Source organism: Rhopalosiphum maidis, chromosome 3, assembly GCF_003676215.2.
Source record: "Rhopalosiphum maidis isolate BTI-1 chromosome 3, ASM367621v3, whole genome shotgun sequence".
NCBI classification, from domain to species: domain Eukaryota; kingdom Metazoa; phylum Arthropoda; class Insecta; order Hemiptera; family Aphididae; genus Rhopalosiphum; species Rhopalosiphum maidis.
Window position 1 is genome coordinate 19,974,954 of NC_040879.1, and position 21,343 is coordinate 19,996,296.

Consider the following 21,343-nt stretch of genomic DNA (forward strand, 5'->3'; position numbering starts at 1 on the left):
CAACAACTAAAATAATATTTTTTATTTTTTTATCATTTAAAGAATGTCTTAAAAATCTTTTTTTTTTCAAATTAAAATCATTCTATTTTATTATAAATTATAAAACAAATAGTTTCTCCTAGAAAATATTAATGTATCTAAATTAAAATTCGAATGAGTAAATTCTGAATTATACAAATGTATAACACGTATACTAAATATAATATAGTTCTTAAAAATAGTTTTACAAAATTATAAAATAGATGTTATATTTAATCTAGTATTTATTATTTCATTATTTATTTGTTTTGTTAATTATTATTTACTTTTAAACTTTTACAAATTATAAAATGTTAATAGATAAATATTAATTATTAATTATTTTAATTTCCAAATTATTATAGTACCCATATCTTCCAGTATATTATTATCATTAGAACACAACATTTAATAACTCAAAAACTACTTATTTAAATTTCAATTTAGATACAACGAAATTGTATTATCTACTTAATAATTTGCAGAAAAAATAATGATTATTATTTGAAAAAAAAATATGTGTTTTGAGTACACGTATAGGTGATGAAGTGAAATTCTTTTCTGAGAGATTGAGTTGGTAAAATTTTAGGTTTTACATAGTAAATAAAAACACATCAAATTGTATTTAAAAAAAAAATATGTTTGCCAAGTCTCCAACATAATTTAAGGCTTTTGAATTTTGAAGAATGGTATCCACTCTATGTCATTTTAATAAGCTCTAATACTTTGACAATTATTGAAACTATAAATTGATAATATTTTTTTTCTTTTGATTTATAAAATTGTTTATTCGTTGGTCAATTGTCACTAGAATTGCAAATCACGTGTATCTTGAATACAAAATTTTAAGACATTTATTATTGTCTAACGAATGTCGATTGAAGCAAATAACAAATCAGTCTGCTTCAAAACGTATCCCAAACATAAGACTCGTATCATCGTTGTACAGTACACACCAACATACATAATAAGGTACTCGCTTCGTTATAAATCTAAAAAACTGATAGTCACTTTTAATGTTCATTTTTATTATCACATTAAAACTCTGATCAAAACATCACACGTAAATATCCGTTTTTCAATATTCTGTTGGTTATCACATATAAATATTTAATAATTATGTATATAAAAAAAAAAAAACAAATAAACATTTTTATATAGGTATAATGGTGGTGTATAAGTATAATATAGGAATGTGCAGTTAAATTAATAAAACAAAAATTAGAAAAATAACTAACCGATAGCGATACGCGGTCAGTCATGCCCACGACTCGTAAGTGTACAATATTACGATATCGCGGACAAGTGTATCGTATCTGTAAGGGGATGCAGCGGATGGTACAATAAAAAAACGCTACCGATGAAAATAAGTGTACGCGAAAAAAATTTAACAGATATAAAAAGATTGGCGGATCGAACCGGACCAAAATCCATAGCCCGACCGCGGTCAACTGAAGTCCAACGAAGTTTTCGCCTTGCCGCGCTTCCGGCGGAACTGCAGCAGCTCTTCGGAACTGTCGCTGCTGTCCGTACTCTGCGGCGACATTAGTATGCGTTTTCGTTTCCGTGACGGCGGCGGCTTGGACGGCCGTTCGTCTGACGTCCGATGCGCGCTAGTGTTGGTCGTCGACGACGTATTGTTTAAATCTGATGCGTCTTCTACGCAAAACGAATCCTGTCGATTGACAATAACGAACATTGAATATGACGCGATAAAGAAGTAAAAACTAACCATTATATCAATATATTTATATTATTACTGAATAATTATTATTATATTATATTATCATCAATCCATCCATCCAAGTTTAATTGTTTCTTTCACTTATGCCAGGTCGCCTAAACTACTATTATATGGTATAGTTTAACGTACGATATTTTAATAAATCGATTTAGAGAGCTATTGCTTTCGGTGTCGGTCTGGCCCACTCGGCTCCCAATCCTTGGATATTTTTCAATATTGAGGCCAATAGCCAAATGATAAAATGTATAATTAAATCATTTATATAGTTGTTGAATAGGACATTTCAAGCTTTTTAAACAGACATTTTAAACTAACGACATGATAAACTTATAAATACAGATGAAACTATTAATGACATATTAGGCTCTTCCTGCAATAAATTTAATTCAATAAATTCCATTTAAATAATAATTTGGAATTTATTTAATTAATATTATTTATGCTAATCGATTTTTTTTCTATTTTGAGTGCGCAAATTGTAAAAAGAAATACCTATGTAAAACGTTGTTGATTATAATGTTTTTTTAATAATATTATAATGATAAATCATTTTACATTTAGTAGCCCATTAAATTCATCAATTTTTATGGAACTTTAATTTATACTCAACGATACTATTATTATATATATATACACACGACTGTGGCGTATAATAGTCACAAATCATGTGAAAAGGCGCCACGAAGTTAACTGAAAAGTATTCACTACATGGTTTTACCCTCAAAAAGTGATCGAATTTCGTCTACGATGTATAAATAATACAATAATATGATATTAAAATTAATAATATTAGTGAACATTTCAAAGATTATTATATTAATGTTTTGATTTATAGCGAAATAAATCAAACCCAATTTTTGTTACTAAAAAATAAATCTTTTTACACAAATAAAACCAAATAGTTTTAACTGATCAGAATTTTGCTATGATTATTTTATATTTGTATAAAATCATATGCGTAAACAATCAACCTTCTAAATCTAAGCGATTACCTCTTCGTAGTTATTATCCACATTCCGGTCGTCCATCTGAGAGTAAACGTCGATGTTGTAATGATGTCCCATCAGCTGAGGTATCTTGAAAACTCCTCGAACATTAGCCTGACTCCTAAACAAAAATTTCTAAATTAATTATACAACAGTTATTATTTCCTGCAAAGTGAATTTCGCATGTAATTCGACTGTAAATTATTCGATGCAGTTGTGAAATGTATAAGATTCAACCCGAATACCACTAGCGCAAATTTAGAGGGCGGAACTACGTCCATAAAAATGATTGTTCTTTATACATAAAAAAGATATTAAAAAAAATTTCAAGTATTGATAATTAATCATTTTTTAATTACAACATAAAACAAAACCGATTTTTTAATTTATTCTGATTATTTTGAAAAGTATTGAAAAAAACAGACCATATTTTGGGTCGATTTTCCCAAATGGTCTACACCCGTAGAAAGTGGTCTAAGTGGCCTAGATTTTACAACCCCATAAATAATTACATTAAATTTTATTTTTATTTGCATGTACACCAATAACGAATTAAAATAATATGAAATATTAGAACCTGCGAAAGAAAACATACTTGACCGATTGTAAATACTGTTTAGTCATGCTCTTCTGATCGGACTTTTCGTGGTCATCATCGATGAAACTGGAATCAAATTCATTTTGTTTATCATCGTCGTCGTCGTTTTCAGAGCTAGTCGTGCTGAGGGTGTTTCCGTCGCCGTAGCAATTGCTGACATCAGCTTCGTCGTCGATGAACAAGAGTTTCTACATCAAATTAAATAAACACATAAATAATCAATAACACGATATTATACAAATATTAACCAAATTCAACGATTCAGCTGAAAAAATTGAATTAGAGCAAAAATAATTTATTTTAATTAAAATGATTTTAGTTAAAAATAATTTTTTTATTAAAAAAATGTTGAATATAAAAAGTACAGTAAAAATGTCAGCTTGAATTCCTAAATTTTTTATACATTGTTATATACAACCTATTAGTTAATGTTGTGACCGTCATATAAGCGTAATCATTAATTAATAATTACAAATTTCACACATTAATGTAAATATTGTTATTACTATTAATACAACCCTAAACTATTTGGTTCAGTTGATAAGCATTAGGCAATTTCTATTTATATATATATATAGAATCTATATTTAATAAATATTTTTTTAAGTTAACCGCCAAGTTAAAATAATAAACTATTAATTTTAAAAATCGATAAAACCGTTTACGGACTAAAAATAATATTTAAACATTATCCTAAGGACTGTCTAAAAAATATAAACCATTTCATCGACTTTTGGATAATAACTCGTGGTTAAACAAATCTCTATAATCTCTCATATACTTCTTATTTTTTTCTAAGGATAATATATTATATTTAAGGTATATTAAAATGTTTTAAAGAACAAACTATGTGAAATCTTGTATTTTATTTCCAAATTTTCAAACAAATATTTTATCAACATAAATCGGTAAAAAAAATGAAAAAATCGCTATAGTTTAGTTTGAATTAAAGCGACATTCCTGCTACTATACTATTTTACTGATGAACAAAATAAAAATGATAATTACATTTTAATATTTGGAAATATTCAATACTCCTCGCTTAAAAACTAAGATATCGTAAAAATCTTTGATCATAAGTCAATTTAAACTAACTAAACTAATTTCAACTAAATGCAAATACGCCATGTTATACGTTTTTAAGATAGAGACAACGCGTACGTGCGTGGTGTCCTCTCAAGTAACTTTTACTAAAAATGTGTGTTAGCAAGCTGCGAATATATTATTATCAATATCAAATTAGCGAATGCGGATAGTGAAGCGAGTCGGACAATAATTTTATTACTTATAGTAGTATGTGTAACACAGATACTGACCTTTTTCGGTTTTGGTCGTCGTTTTTTCTTGACTCGGCGTCGTGGACTGGTCGTTTTTTCGTTGCGGCCGCGGCCGATGAAAGCATCAGAATCACTGCTAGACGTCAACAGAGAATTGACCGTATCGGCGGCGGTAGTGACTGTGGTCGTAGCCGTGGCGGTTTCTCGTCCACGTTGTTTGGGGTGCACGGGAACTTTGGGAGTAGACTGCGAGAACTGAGGACGCCGCCGCGGCCCGTTTGGGACATGTATAGGCGACATGTCGTCGGCTGGACTTCGGTCGTTATCGAATTTTCTTTTTAACGCCAACGCTGTCATCGACCCGTGGTCGACTTGTCGCTTGAACGCCGTCGACGTCTGTCCGATGTCCACCTGTCGTTTGGGTACAGGCGTCGTCGGTCCATTGTCGACCTTTCGTTTGAATACAGGCGTCGTTGACCCGTTGTCGACCTGCCGCTTTAACGCTGTAGACGTCAATCCGGTGTCGAACTGCCGCTTTAACGCTGTAGACGTCGATCCGGTGTCGACCTGCCGCTTTAACGCTGTAGACGTTGACCCGTGGTCGACCAGTCGTTTCGATGCCGCCGTCGTTGTACTCCTCTTCATGCTCAAGCCCGGCTTAAGTAAATCAACAAGACGTGCAGCCTTCATTATGTTGAACGGCATCATGCTGTTTTCGTACGATTGTGTAGAGTGACCGACACGCTTTTTCACGTCGTCTTCGAGCGCTGGTTTTACTGTCGGAACGACGGACGGTAACGGTAGTCGGGCCGCCGTCTTCGTCTCACCGTCGTCCCGATGTTTCTGCGTGAAAACTTCTGCAGCAGCATCGACTTCGTTGTTGTAATCGATGAACATAAAATCCATGTCATCCTCGTCGTCGTCGAGCAATTGAAGCAGACCATTGCCACCGACAGGACCCGACGTCACACCACCAGTAGGAAATCTATCTTCTGAAATTGGTCGACAGACGGAGGATGCGGTCGCGGTACGCAACGAGCTCGGTGGCGGCGACGACAAGTCGAAGATTTCGACATCGCAATCGGCCCGAACGTGACCCGTCAGTTTCGTCTGAACGACCTTCTTTGGCGGTCTGCAACTGAAAAATTCTGGAGAACTTTTTATGGAAATAACGTCGTCATCGTCGTCAATGAGGCTGACGACCTGCAGGACATCCGAGTCCGGCAAACGGTCCGCCACACCGACCTTTCCACAGGCTGTTTTTGCTACAGTCTTTTCAGCATAGTCTTCGATATACCCGTCGGCCCGTTGGCTCTTGAATAGTGCGCTGTAGTCGACTTTGCCCGGACGTTCGACTGTTTTCGCCTTTTGCCCGTCATCACACGCGATTGGACTCTTCCGCCCAGCGTTTTCGACGTACGATCGTTTTGCAGATATTCTATCACTTCTGTCCGTAACCATGGGGGCCCTCTGACTCTTGAAAAGTTTTTCAAAATCAAGATTCCCCATCACTTTATCGTCTTCATCCTGATCGTCGTCGTTGTCGTCGACGTAAATTACATCGCGATCGACAGCACTCGGGACTTGAGCTCCGGTGTTCCTAATCATATAGTCTTCGATGTAACCGTTAGATCTTTGGCTTTTGAACAATACACTGTAGTCTATCTTTCCGATCGACTGATTACTAGATATCCCGACCTTTAATGCGCCTCCACACACGATGGGACTTCTCCGGTCACCGTTAGCGATCGGTCGATCGACGTTCTGTTGTTTGGAAGCGATTTCTTTTTTCGTACAGATGTCGGATCTCTGACTACTCTTGTACAATTTTTCGAAATCAATATTCCCCAAGATTTCGTCGTCTTCATCTTGGTCATCGTCACATACGAAGGTTTTTGTTTCAATATCCACTATTGAATGGTCATCGTTTAAATGACGTACAACGCGATCACCTACATTTGACTGACAAACACGGGATTCCGTTTCCCTAATCATGAAGTCTTCGATGTACCCGTTGGATCTTTGGCTATTGAACAATGCACTGTAATCTATTTCATCCTTATGACCCATCTCAACTTTTTTGCCACCATCACTACGCACGACTGCCGAATGATTGACCTTTGGTCTTTCAGCGGCGATTTCTTCGCTGTACTTTTCGATGAACCTGTCAGCTCTTTGGCTCTTGAATAATTCTTCGAAATCAAGATTTCCCATGACATCGTCGTCTCCATCTTCGTCGTCGCTTGATGGGACGGTTCTTGTCGCGATATCCGCTGAAGAGTTATCGTCGCCTACGCAGTGTACAAGTTCCACTGAATGATCACTATCGTCATCATCTATAGTAAGCGGCTTTACAGAGAAATCCGTATTCCTCGCCATGAAATCATTGAAATCCCTGTTAGCCCGTTGACTTTTGTACAGATCGTTGAAATCGAGTTTACCCAAGCAGTTCTTTTTATCGATTTCTGTCTTGTGGCTACTACTACAAATTTCGGACGTTCGCATAACAGTAGACTGGTCAGTATGTCCGTCAAATATGTCTTCAAGTTCTGTATTTTCCGTGTAGTAGTTGATATCACGTGCTGTGGATGTGCTGGCCACCTGTGAACCTCCTAGTCGTAGATTATCGCTCGATCGGAACGAACGATCGACGTTTCTCATTGACTGATCGTTTACGCGGATCGTGCGCTCTTCACTTACCGATGGACCAATCGACCTTTGGACTAAGTCGGTATGCTCCATAAACAAGTCATTCGTCGATTCATTGTTGAAAAGTTCAGTATCACATTGTCCATGGTCAGTAAACAAATTTAACAGTTCCAAAAACGGACTGTTCATCACTATTTTATTGGTCTGAACACACGACTGCATCCATTCGTTAAACAATTTTTCCTCATCAACGAAGCGGTCTACAGTCCTATCGGCTACACCGTGCGCGTTAATATTGGGTGCGTTATATTCATTATAATCATTAAAATTGTATTCGCAATCTAAGTTTGTATTTTTTTCTTCGGGCGATCTTACTTCCCTACAGTCATTTTCAATTGCATCTAATTCGACAGTTTTTCGTTTTTTAGATCTTCTTTTTGGTTTATCTGAAACATATTTTCAATTTGTATATGTATAATATACACCTATACATATTTTTTTTCGATGACTTAGTTTGCTACAAAAAATATTAGCACATACACCACGTGATTTTTTTTATCACGAATCGATCATTATTTCTAAATCAATTAACGTTTTATAAAATATTTTTCTTTTATAATTTCTAGTTAAAATAAAATAAACAATATTTGTCGTTATAATTTTTTAGTTTTTCCTTGTTTTAATGAGAGCATACATTTTAAATTCCATATTCTGATACAGAATATTTTTTGGAGAAATTGATTACATAAATACTAAAATTCAGATGAATAATTTATGGTTATAACTTTATAAGTATTTAAAGTTTAGACTAACAGAGCGGGGTAGTAGATTTTGAAATGATAAGTTCATGATCAAAAATTCACTTTAGACAATATACATATATAATCTGAATATGGACATCAACTAATCATGGATCATAGCTAATAGACGGTAAACAAATGTTACATCAAAGTTTAACAACGCACCAAACTATACAATATTACTAATTACTACATCACTAAATACTTTATATCAACATAAAACCAAATTAAAAGAAATACAAATTATTTGTTAGAAAATAAACCTGCAGTTCAATACTATCAAAATTAAATAACATTACAATACCCAGGATTTGCTACATTATATTATGTATAATGTATCAATACATCAATAACTATTTTGGGAAAACGAATTTAAGTTTAGCCAGTTATTAAACAAGTGTCTAACTCACAACAAAAAGTGGAGAAAAACAAGTCAAATATCTTAATAAAAAAAAAAAATGTGTATAGATAAAAATATTATTGTTTTTACAATTATTTACAAAATAGATCATTGCCAAACAGTGACACCCAGATAAAATATAATATGATCCCAAAAGAATCCTCACTTACATTCCACCTTAGTTCATTGTATTTTTGACTCCCAGAAAGAAGAGATGTTATGCCTAGATAATTATATAATATAAATTTTTAACAATTATTTTAATGAAACAAGATGTTGAAACGAAATAGTAGTAGCTACTATAATTATCATCATACTATTTGTGTAAGTAAACTATTATAAAATAATCCCAAAATTATTATATTACTTATAATCATTAAATTCAAAAAATAATTGTAATTTAAAAAAAAAACTGATGAATAATATTATACTCTACAAAAATTATACCTATGTTATTTTGAAAAATATTGAGTCCGTCTTCTCCGTCTTCGTCTATTTCATTTTGACCATCATTAGGTTCTACATATCGCATAATATTTTCAACTCCTTTTTTCTTGCCTTTAAGTTTTTTCTTTTCTGGAAACAACTCTTCTGGTTTTTTTACGTGAATCATTAAACATTTTGGATGGATATCTAATTAACATAAAAATTTTTTTAATTTTTTAGTTCAATATGCCAAAGAGTGTTGGTAATTAATTACAAACGATTAACATTATTCATGTTAATACATTTTGCATATATTTATTATTTAAAATACAAGACACTCACGTTTTGGCACCAATCTCGGTCCTGCAGGAGCCAACTTTGAAAGTATTACTTTACTTTTCAACATTTTGGTTACGAGTGTTTTGCTAGAAGAAACACTAGAATTGTATTTCTAAACATAAAAATAAAATATATTTATTTAAAAATTATTTAAATTATTCTTCAGTACAGTTTAATTGTATAAGTTATGGAGGTGGTTTTACTTGTTATAATAATAATCAATAAAATTATTATTTTAAATTTATGCAAAAGTATTTTCTATATTTTTTACCAAATGCTATTAGCTGTATATAAAGCTAAAGATAAAATACTATTGATTTCCAAGATCTACCAATTTGATTTTATATGCTTTACCATACACAAGGCAAATTGATGACATAATTTTATTGATAGATACATAAATGTATTGATGAACATAATATTGTACAAAAATATTTACAATTTGTTCTTTTCCTTCAGTCAGTAAAGTAATACATTTGCCTGATCTTTTACGTCCAGTACGGCCAAGTCTTTGTACAAATTTAATTGGAGATTTATTAGCCTCCAAACAAATAATCAGATCGACTTCCCCAATATCTAGACCTTCTTCAGCTACACTTGTAGCAATTAATACATTGAAATCTCCACTTTTAAATCGGCTCATCACCTATTCCAAAAAATTTGAATAAGTTACATATTATACAATGACTATAATTAGTAACATAATATTTTATTCTTATTTACCTCCAATTGTTTTTTTTGTGGTAGACCCCCTTTTTCCTTAAGAGATTGCCCAACAAACATGACTGGTTTCACAGATGAACCAAATGTTTTTAAAAGTTCAAACACTTCTACTACAACCAACCGATACTATAAACATAATGATTAAAAAGTATTTTAATGAGCAACACAATAATATTATTACATAAAATGGCTACTGTAAAATAAATTTAAAATTTAAATACTATACCTGGCAGAATATTATTATCTTACTACTTGCTTCTACATTTGTGTTGCCAAAATAGTTTTGAACAATTTTTTTCAACTCTAATAGTTTGGGGTGACTCCAAGTCAAGTCCTATAAAAATTGAAAATTGGAAAACAATCAAAGAAATAAAAATGAATTATTATAAATTAATTACCTGAGAATTCAATTCGTTGTTAATACTATGCAAAAGATTTTGAAAATCCGCATCGTTTGATAAACATTTATGATTTTCCTTGATTTCTAAATAAAAAACAAAACCAAACATATGATTATAACATATTATGTACCATGTAATGCTTTAGTTACCTAACGATTGTAAATAAAATACTTTGACACCATAAATAGTCAACAACTCTAAAGCATATGCCAGTGACATGCAAATAGTAAAATCATTTATTAAACATCCAACAAGAGATTTTGGCATATCACGAGCAATATTACTGGTTAAAAATTTTTGTTTGGCACCAAGTATCTGAAAAAAATAAAACTTACATAAACTAAAAATTATTGAAAATACAACCTAAAATATTAAACATCTTTTAATTTTGGTATTCCAATAATATCAATAACACTATACTCACTTGAAATTTTGTTAGATTAGCAACATTCCCATTGAGGGCATGATACTGTTTTAAACGTCTTAAGTGTTTATCATAAACCTGAAATAAGTTTCATAAAAACAATTTTAATAATGGCGGTTTTATAAAAAACAAAATAACAGGCTAACACTAACATATTTTTATGAGTAAAGAGTAATATTATAATAAGAGGATAGACAACACTAACCTTTAAAAACTGGTTGCGTATCTCCAAAATAGTATTTGTAAGTTTCACTGGTATGCATTCAACATCCTTTTTATTTGTATATTTTGCTACATCAGGAGATTCGTCAGTTCTGAACTCTAATCTTGATATGTTTAAATTTTGAATCACCTCAGTGACTGCATCTATATTAGTTCCAGGAGTAGCTGATAATCCAACAATTCTAATTACTCGGTTTTCTTCGGCTAAATGCTTTAAAACCTGCAGAATACAAAACAATAGTCAAGTTAATAATTTTCAAAATTGTATAATTATTTATTTATAACTTATATGGTATAATAACCTGAACATAAGCATAATCTTTGGTAGCTCGATGTGCTTCGTCAACAATAATACATCTGAATGTATCTGATGGACACTTATTAAGACTTAAATCATTAGCTAGAACTTGAGGTGTAAGAAAAAATACTCTGTATTTATTCCAAGCTAAATATCTTTGTTCGGGTGGGATATTGCCTAGAATTTAATTAAACATTATTAAATATTTTATTATTTTTATAAAAAAATTAATATAAATCGGTAAATGCATGAAATAAGTTTTGAATTATGAGAATAATATTACAAATAACTAAAATAAATTATCTCTAGAAATTCTTAAAAATGTTTTGATCACATAAAAATGAATCATTGCAATTTAAAAGTTAATAATAAAATACTCTGAATTGATCACAGCTTACCAGTCATTTCAAATGTCATGTCCCTAGGAATACCCATTATCGAGTGACATGCTTCAATTTGTTGGGCGACTAATGGTCTTGTCGGCGCCATAAATATTATTTTACCCATTGGATACCATCGGTAGAAGTTGTACATGACCACAGCAGCTATGAATGTTTTCCCCATGCCTATAATGATATTGGAAAAAATTAAATGTCAGTAATCTAATAATCCACTGAATAATCCAATATATTATACAAAAAAATACCTGTAGGCAAGCTGACTAGAGTATTATGAAATAAAGCTGTTTTGATGATTGTCATTTGATATTCTCTGACTGGAAAATTTGAGGGGTACACATAATGTGAACCGGAAGATAAATGAAAACCATCTGCATCCGGTTCTTTATAGAAAATCGCTGGTCTAGAGAATAAATCAAGCAGATATAATAATATATTTATAACAATATAAATTTAAAACAATTAAGTAAAATGCATATAATATGTTTTTTGATTACTCACGAACTAATAATGCTGACATTATTCTGTACTGGCGAAGAATTTACTTCTATAGATAATTTTTCAGTTTGATTTTCTAATTCACTATTAATTTTTTCATCGCATACTTTAACACTTTTAGGTTTTGTAAAAAAATGTGATAATCTGCTTTGGACAACAGCACATTTCTTAGGTGATTCGCACAAGTCTATTACTACTGGTGGTGCGGCGCTACTTAATTTAAGTACAGAATTTTTGCCAATAGACTGTTGTGGTACTTCATCCTCAACAATAGTTTGTGTAGGAAGTACTTTGTTCACATCAATAGACTGTGTAGGTCGTGTAGAAGATAATTCTTTCAAAGTAATAGACCGTAACGGTACTTCCACTTCATTATAATGTCTATAAGACAAATATTTGTTAATATTAATGAAGAAACAAAATTGTTTATTTATTTTTATATCAGTGTTATAGTAGCAAATTTTGTCTATAAATGGTATTTTGGTAAGTTAAAGGTAAAAGCTTCCTAGTACCTTTCAAAATATATTATTAAAATTAATAAAAATTGATATTGTTTGGTTGTTGTAATTAAAAAAAAAAATAATTTTATATGCTTCAAATTTTTACAAATACTTATACTAGAATTTTTTTGTCATGATCATATCGTTTTAATAGCAAAATTTTAAATCTTGATCAAAGCAGTCAATATCTCAAACATTTAAAATAATTATTCTTAAGTTAACCATGCATCAGTTTTTTAATTTTAATACCTAAATCTTGAAATAGTAATACAAAAACATAGAATATTTGGTTTTTTAAGGTCAAATGATTTACAATTTTTTTGAAATTCAAAGAAATATCAATCAAAGCAATTAGAGCTTAACACTTTATGCTATTACATATTATATTGTTGTTTTATATACACGATGAATTTTTCAACATTTTAGATTAATTTTAAACTATTTATTTCATAATCTTATTAAAACCATTCTAACAAGGAACATCTGTATACACTTAAATTAATAACAATAATGACATAATATACTAAGATATTTTTGGAAAAAATTGGTTCTACCTACCAATAGCAAAATATATTTATAATACTATAATTAAGTTATAAAATATTCTTGGAAATAGAAGTTGGCACACCAACACCATTCAGAATTTTTTTTTGTAAAAAATTACTTAATTAAAATTTGACATATCTATGAATTCATTACAATAATCTAGTCAATTATGAAGTAATTATTTGACACCTACTACCTGCATGGCATAGTGAGTCCTCTGATAATATCATTCATGCAATTCAAGTATACAATATACTTTATGTATATAATATACTTGATATATATATATAATAATCAAATATGCAAAACATTGCAAAACAAAATAGATACCTAATAAATAAATAATACAATGATAAACTATCTAATTCTTCAATCTGCCATTTCTAATTAATTTTTTTTTTTTTTTAATTTACCTTAAACTTTCTTCTAATATAGAAGCTAATATTTCATCATCTTCAACTAAAAATTGGTCATGCGTATCAGTCATATCAATAATCAGTAACCTGCAAAAAATATTATAAAATTGTTAGTTATAATTATTGTTTTTAAAAATTAAGATAAATTAAATTAAAAATTCATCAAATGCTAAAAAAATACTTTTTGATGAATTTACAGTAAATTTGATCGTCTTGTTGAAAATAATCAAATTTAAATTTTTTTTTTCCATTATAAGAGTATAACTTAGATCAGTGGTCTTCAACCGGTGGGTCACGTAAGCTTTAAAGTTGGGTCCCAATAAGTCTTCTTTTTAAAATAAAAATTAAATTCATAAAATTGTATAAGATAAAAAAATGTTTTTTTAATTATTAAACTTAGAAAATTAATAAATGAAAAGACAATTTAAAAAATGTTGTATTGTATTCAGTTTTAATAGTACTACTGCAAAGCATTAAGTAATTTCAGTTTTGTTACAAAGCTTACGTTAGTCGCAAGTCCAAAAAGGTTGAAAACCACTGACTTAGATAACTTTCACACGGATAAATATTTATGAATTAATAAAATAAAACATTTTAAAAATGTTTATTCGATATAATTAAATAACTTATCAGTTATAATCATGCATAAAAAGATATTGCATACAATTATAATACCTTTACTTTTTAAAAACAGTTATAGAGAAGCAAAACAGAGAAGGTGGTCCCTTGTATGTGAATGTAAATTATGTAAATAAATTGTATTTGGTATTTACATATAATATCAATAATAGACAGATTATATAATATTATCTATGCCAGCCCAGTAGTGTTTTTGAGAATAGTAGAAGGCAACAGCAAAATTTCCATCCACAAGATATTTTTTACACAGCTGTGTAAATATTAAGTATACAACAATAATAACTTTCTTAAAGTAATGTAATACAAATTTAACAATATATATCATAAATATAAATATAACATTTAATACATTTTCCCCAACAATTATAATTAATATCCATTTATGCCCACCTACTGACAGAAAATGTCTGAATGTAATACTAAATTTGTATAAGCTTCGATAAATCAATTAATTTTGTTGAATTATTAAAGTGGTTTCAAAACAATTATTTTAAATAAAACTTTTCACACTTCATGAGATTAAAAGTTTCCGATAATCATTTTTTACTCAAAAGAAACTTTTAACAGATTTTCATCCATTGGATTATGATTTTCTAATTTTAAATTTTAAAATCTGTATTAAATTTATAAATTATTCAAAAATATTGATATTTTTAAATTTATTTTTCTTACATTATTTAAAGTTCAATCAAAAATCAGAATTGAATGTAATATAAATAACGGTTTGTTAAATTTAGCCTTGCTATATCCAAATTAATATAATTTCTTAGATAATGTCATATATTTTTTAGGTGCATAGTATAAGACAATGAATATGGCTTGGATGTTTATGCACTTAAAATTTACCAAACATGAATTAATAATTAAATGTGCACTTTTACCTATGAAAAACCCCAAAATATACATGGAAAAAAACTGTTTAAAAATATGCTATATTACTTATGTATAATTAAAACCATTAAATTATTTACCGAACTAAATATTTTTTTATAAATTATCAGATTTTAAAGTAAGAAATAATAATGTAAAATAAAATTGTTAAAATTGTAATGATAATAAAATTATAAAGAAATATTAAAATTAAAAAAATTAAATATTTAAAATTCTTTATTGGAATACATGTAATACACCTATGAAATATTTGTATGTTTATTATTTATGATGTGATATCACATACATATGATATTATAACAAAATAATTTTATCATGACTACAATATCATGTAAAATCTAAAAATATTTGCAGCAATAATAATACAAAAATGTAAATGTATGAATATGAAAAATAAATTAAATTTATTATATAATTAAAATATTTTTTTTATTATATGTATCATGTTAATATTTTAAAGTAAAAAATACTAAGATTTACTTAAATATACAAGTGTAACAAAAAAAAAAGCACTTACAAATAATTAACAAAAAGGATTTATTAGATATGAAAAAAAAAATGTTATTATTATTAGGTATTTTAGTATTATGACTATTATAAATTTATAAATCAAATTTATTAAAAATTGGTTTTTCAATGTTCTAATATATATATATTGTGTATATATAATATAGGTACTATACTAGGTATAGTATATTTACTAAAAAGTTGTTAATAAAATGTTAACATTTAAAATTCCATTGAACTATTAGATGTTTTCATACATTTTTAAACAAAAAAGCTCTTCTATTAGGATTATCCAACCGATAACTACATTGTTTTTGAACGTTTTATATTACTTTTATTGAATATTTATAGATCATGTTAATGTGCAATATTTTTATGATAGATAGCACAAATAGACAATAATATAACTTTGTTTAAAACAAATTTTTGTAAGTAATTGTTCAATATTTTAATTAATACATTTTGAACAATCATATTATCCATAAATTGTTAAAAATCATTGAATATACTTAATACAATAAAAAACCTTTAAAATATGCAAAAATAAACAAAATACGATTTTGTATTTGAATTCTCTGTACTATAAAAACTTATTTTTATATCAACCAACTATTTTTTACTACATCTATAATGGATATGCAAATGCTATACGTCCCAAATCCTGGGTTATATTATAACATTTATAACTATTATAATATTTATAAAGATTATGTAAAGACTACTTCATAATACACTGTTGTTATACTACAAAAGATCATTAACAAGGTAAATATTTGTTTTTTTACTAGCTAATGAATAAATCAAACAAAAATATAGACTGATATTTTTAATACTAGATTCAACCATACAATTTAATAATATCTGCAATTCATTTTGAATTAATAAATAAAATATAAATAGATAGTACATTAAACAATTCTAAGGAAATAATATCATTCTCAATTTTTATTTTTTTTTATTTCAGTAAATACTGTAAATTTAAGATGTAGGTACACATAATATAACATTTTATTAAACAAATACATATTCGTGTTAATACTATGTTACATTCCAATTTATATTCATAGTAACAAATTAAAATATTTTGATATGATTTTAATATATTTATTAAGTTATTATAACAGTATGCTTAGCTTTAAAATTAAAATTTATGGAATTAGTAAATAAGGTATCTTAAGAATGTTCATTTTTTTTTCTAATAATAGTGCTTATAAGAGGACGAGTAGAATCGGTCAATGGGACTGGCTTTAATCCATACTTGGAGATTCCATCACGGATTTCATACTCGTTCAAGTCATTAGTTGTAGTGTCCTAAAAACAATACATTTTACATAATATTGAATAGAATATTAGTTATGATTAATAACATTCTTAAATTTCCAATATTAAAATTAATTTTAAATGAATTAAAATGTAATTAATAAGACACTTTCAACTACCTATCTTTCAATTTATGGTCTATCGCTATTTTATGTTAAACCTAATTATACTGTATATTTAATAGTTCTTGCATATTTTTACAAAATTCAAAATGTAATGCATATCGATGGCATTTAAAAAAAAAAATGTCATTTATATTCTAAAAGAATAGTATTTTTTTATTTTTACTAGCATTGGTAAGCAAGTATGACTGAATCACCTTACGGTAATATTTAAATCTTAAGGTCACAATTAAAATAATTTAAGAACTGCTGATCAAATATATAATATATATGCAGTGGATTCCGCCTAATGTGAGCACCGGTTAATATGGGCATTCGCTTAATATGGGCAAACAGAGCTTAGGACCAGCTCTGTTTGCCCATATTAAGCGGAATCCACTGTAAATATTTTATTTTATATAATAGTAATTTGTTTTGAAATGTATTTACCATCGAATCACGATCAAATGTATTCAATTGATTGTTATGTTTGTTTTGAGAATCCATTTCTAATTTTAAGAGTTTCTTATACAAAACATTTCTAGTTGTATTTGTAACTGGAATATTTATACCAACGCGAGCCAATCTAGATTTTAAATCCGCATCATCTAATGTATTGCTTGATGACATAATTGTATGTTTGTTTAACTGTCAATATTAATATAAATGGATTAATGATAAATAATAGTAACTGTAATAATTAATAAATATTTAGTTACTTACATAACTTTGTTCATTAAAATTAATTATATTTTTTGCATTTATCAAAATATACAAAAATTTCTGATGAAGAACACCTGTTTCCAACGATATAAATTACACTATAGTTTTATAGTGGAAAAATTCAAAAAACTCATATTTATTACAAACTAAATTAAATTGAACAATTTGTAATAATTGTTCACTTAACACTTAATCCCATATGTATTCAAACCACATATTAGTTCAAAATAATAAACCAAAAAAATGGTAGGATGACCATATTTAAAATAAAATATACTTTATAAACAATTTTGAATTCCCTAAAAATAAAAATAAAACCTTCAAAATTTTAAAATTACAAATAGTTTTTATATTTTTAAAGATATTATGAAGCTAATAGTAACCTCTTCGATGAAAGATTTGTTGGAAAGGATGATGGTTTTGAAGATTTCTTATTATAACACAATGAAATATGCCAATATTATATGTCTCATACTTATTGCTGACAATTTTAAATTACATTTACAATATATAGTTATCACACTTATTATACGAAAACTTTGTTTATTTGTATTTGTTTCGTACACAGGTTTTCACTTTTATGCACATATAATTATATGGAATCAACACACTTACTATCTTCAAAACATAGAAAAAAAGCCCCATTAAAAATTGTTTGAAAAAGACTTGCCCTAAAAAAGGGATAATGCCATACAATTTTTATACTACACCTATCAAATAGTCACCCTACATATTTGTATCAAAACACCTCTGAATCAACATGTTAACATAAAAATAAAAATATTAATTTCCATGAAAATGTAAATCACCATCAAGGGACCAGGATATTATGTTGCACTTAGAAGAATTATTCTGTTGTATGTATGAACTATAAAGCACAAATACGTCAATAATCTCAGAAAGCACAGTTGATTATTAAAAAAGTATACAAATGCCTACACCGGACACTATTACATTATTTTGTGATTCCATTAAATTTAAATATTCAAACAATTCATAAACGTTATGAACTTGCAATTGAAATATTGTTAGATGTATTACTGACACATAATTATAACATGCCATGATTTCATTGAAATTCGTATTGAGTGGCAAAACGTTAAAATAACAAGCAAGCAATTACAATTTTCAAATCAAAGTAACTTACTGTCAAAAGGGCGATACTGTCATACTACATTTAATATAACGTAATGCAAAACGAACAGGAACTATGAATACAATACTGGTATGCCGTAAGTGTACACAATTAGAATTTTAACCATCTATTATACACTTGTATGCAATTCGATTACGTAACAACAATGAACAAACTTAAAAGTAAAAATCAAAAAATTAATTTTATAACTCTTATGTTATCACGAATTCACGAACGCATTTTCAAACATTTATCCGATTACTTCGAATAGTTCAAACATGAAAGATAACAACGTCCTATCCTGTCCTTCCTCCAAACAAATATTTCTTATCAGTTATCATACTATAAGCGAATTTTTGAGACGATGACGAGAGCAAACGGTTGACTGTTTACTAATACGACGTTTTATTAATTTAATATTATGAAGCACGGTCTTATAATATAAGACCGTGATATGAAGTTTGTTAATCGTCAAAACAATTTTTAGTAAACCGTTTGGTCTCGCCGCTCTCGGTATCCCCGAGAAAACGTGCCCAGTGTTCTATGATTCGACCACAGAATAGAACCGCATCGATTCAATAATAAAGACATTTTCCCAGTAAAATACTAAAACCCGTTCGGGTTGTGTCATTGAAATCGATTGCATAACATCCACCGGCGATACAAAAACAGAGATACCTACTCGAATCTTGAATACGGTAAACATAACTATGATTCACGTAAGTCATGTATGATTCAAACTATGTATCCATTTCGAAAAATGTCTAAAATCTAAAAAAAACTATTTAAATAACTAGAGTATGGTTTAATGATGAATCCTATCGATAAATGCCTACCAACTACTACTTGTTCACGTCGTCTTCGTTTTTTTAGTTAAAAAAAATAAAAATGTCTAGAAAATCAATTAATCGTCACGCCTTTCTGATCACAGTGATCAAACTTTCCAACATTTCAAAAATAAAGTACTTAAGTGGCTAGGTATAAGAAAAATCTTTTTAAATTTATTAAAAATGTACTATAAGTTATAATGAAAATCGGTAGTGTTATATAATCAACAAATGATTTAACTTTGAAAATTTGAACATGTAGGACTTCAACTTGCAACTAGAAAATCAGCGCATGTTTAGTTTCCGTACGCTAAAGTTAAGGGAAACTATTAAGTAGATTATATGGTTGATAGTAATAGTTGGTACTGGTTATCGCAATGTGTATACATGGTTGCCGTACGTTACATTCTAGGAAAATTGTTAAATGTATTAATATTATGAATAAATTATATTAAATATATGTCTATGTAGCTTACCAAAAAATTATAAAAAAATAACCCGGTGGTACATTTTAATAATTAGATGGCTAATATGTCATCAGTTGTACGTCACTAGATGAAAACGGTACGTAAAAAATAACATTTTTTATAAAAGCCTAATCATTCATTTTTAACCAAAGTCATAAGTCAATTAATTAAATACAAATAGGTACTTTAGTAATACACTACAATATTACAGTACAATCACAAATTAACGTGAAGAGTGGCCTCCATCTATGACTAAGCCGAGTGTATAAATGGAAATATCTATTAATATAAAGTCTATATATATTATTTACTATTTACGCATTACGCAATACATAATATATATTTTCACCACAACTCTTAATCTCATAAATGGTGCATAATAGCCCTTGCACATAGAATATTAATACTTGTGGCATAAATAAGTTATTTCAACAATTTTTTAATGCATTTTCATTTCCGTGTATCATCTTCTTTAAAACTATCAAGTCGTATTCACACACACACACACATACATAATATTATACATTCCATTTTATATAATAGTAAATTAAAATATTTAAATAATTTGTTTTGAAATTTATAATATTTTATTTTACATAATAGAAATTTATTTTTGAAATATACTTACTATCGATTCACGATCAAATGTATTCGATTGATCGTTACGTTTGTCTATAGAATCCATTTCTAATTTAAAGAGTTTCTTAAGCAGAACATTTTTAGTTGTATTTGTAATCGGATTATTTATGCCAAAACGAGCCAGTCTTGATTTTAAAACTGCATCATCTAATTTATTGTTTGATGACATATTGTATATTTGTTTAACTGTTAATATTAATGTAAATATATTAATCATATAGTACAATAAGTGTAATAATTAAATACTTTGTTATTTACATAACTTTTTTCATTAAAATTAATTATATTTTTAAATTTTTAAATGTATCGATTATGAATTATTAATATTTATGTAGCTTACCAATAAGTTATTAATTATAACTAATTAATAACCTCAGTAGCTCGGTATATTATTATAAATATCACTACTTATCAATAAGCCGATAACTAAG

General features: G+C 28.4%; 2 protein-coding genes across 2 annotated transcripts; both read right to left on the reverse strand.

The window, feature by feature from the left end:
• Positions 1–1,056: 1,056 nt before the first annotated feature.
• LOC113556542 lies at positions 1,057–19,329 on the reverse strand. Its single transcript, XM_026961558.1, has 19 exons — positions 18,992–19,329; positions 13,661–13,750; positions 12,205–12,582; positions 11,952–12,106; positions 11,704–11,871; positions 11,310–11,482; positions 10,991–11,227; positions 10,786–10,863; positions 10,511–10,676; positions 10,359–10,444; positions 10,187–10,294; positions 9,961–10,086; positions 9,677–9,883; positions 9,241–9,349; positions 8,920–9,105; positions 4,663–7,718; positions 3,344–3,534; positions 2,755–2,869; positions 1,057–1,693 (listed from the first exon to the last, which is right to left on the reverse strand). The coding sequence occupies exons 2-19, from the start codon at positions 13,732–13,734 to the stop codon at positions 1,466–1,468; spliced, it is 5,841 nt and encodes a 1,946-aa protein (XP_026817359.1). The 5' UTR covers positions 13,735–13,750; positions 18,992–19,329; the 3' UTR covers positions 1,057–1,465.
• Positions 16,644–21,081, reverse strand: LOC113557802. Its single transcript, XM_026963351.1, has 3 exons — positions 20,902–21,081; positions 17,572–17,769; positions 16,644–17,011 (listed from the first exon to the last, which is right to left on the reverse strand). The coding sequence occupies exons 1-3, from the start codon at positions 21,079–21,081 to the stop codon at positions 16,874–16,876; spliced, it is 516 nt and encodes a 171-aa protein (XP_026819152.1). The 3' UTR covers positions 16,644–16,873.
• Between the last annotated feature and the right edge of the window lie 262 nt (positions 21,082–21,343).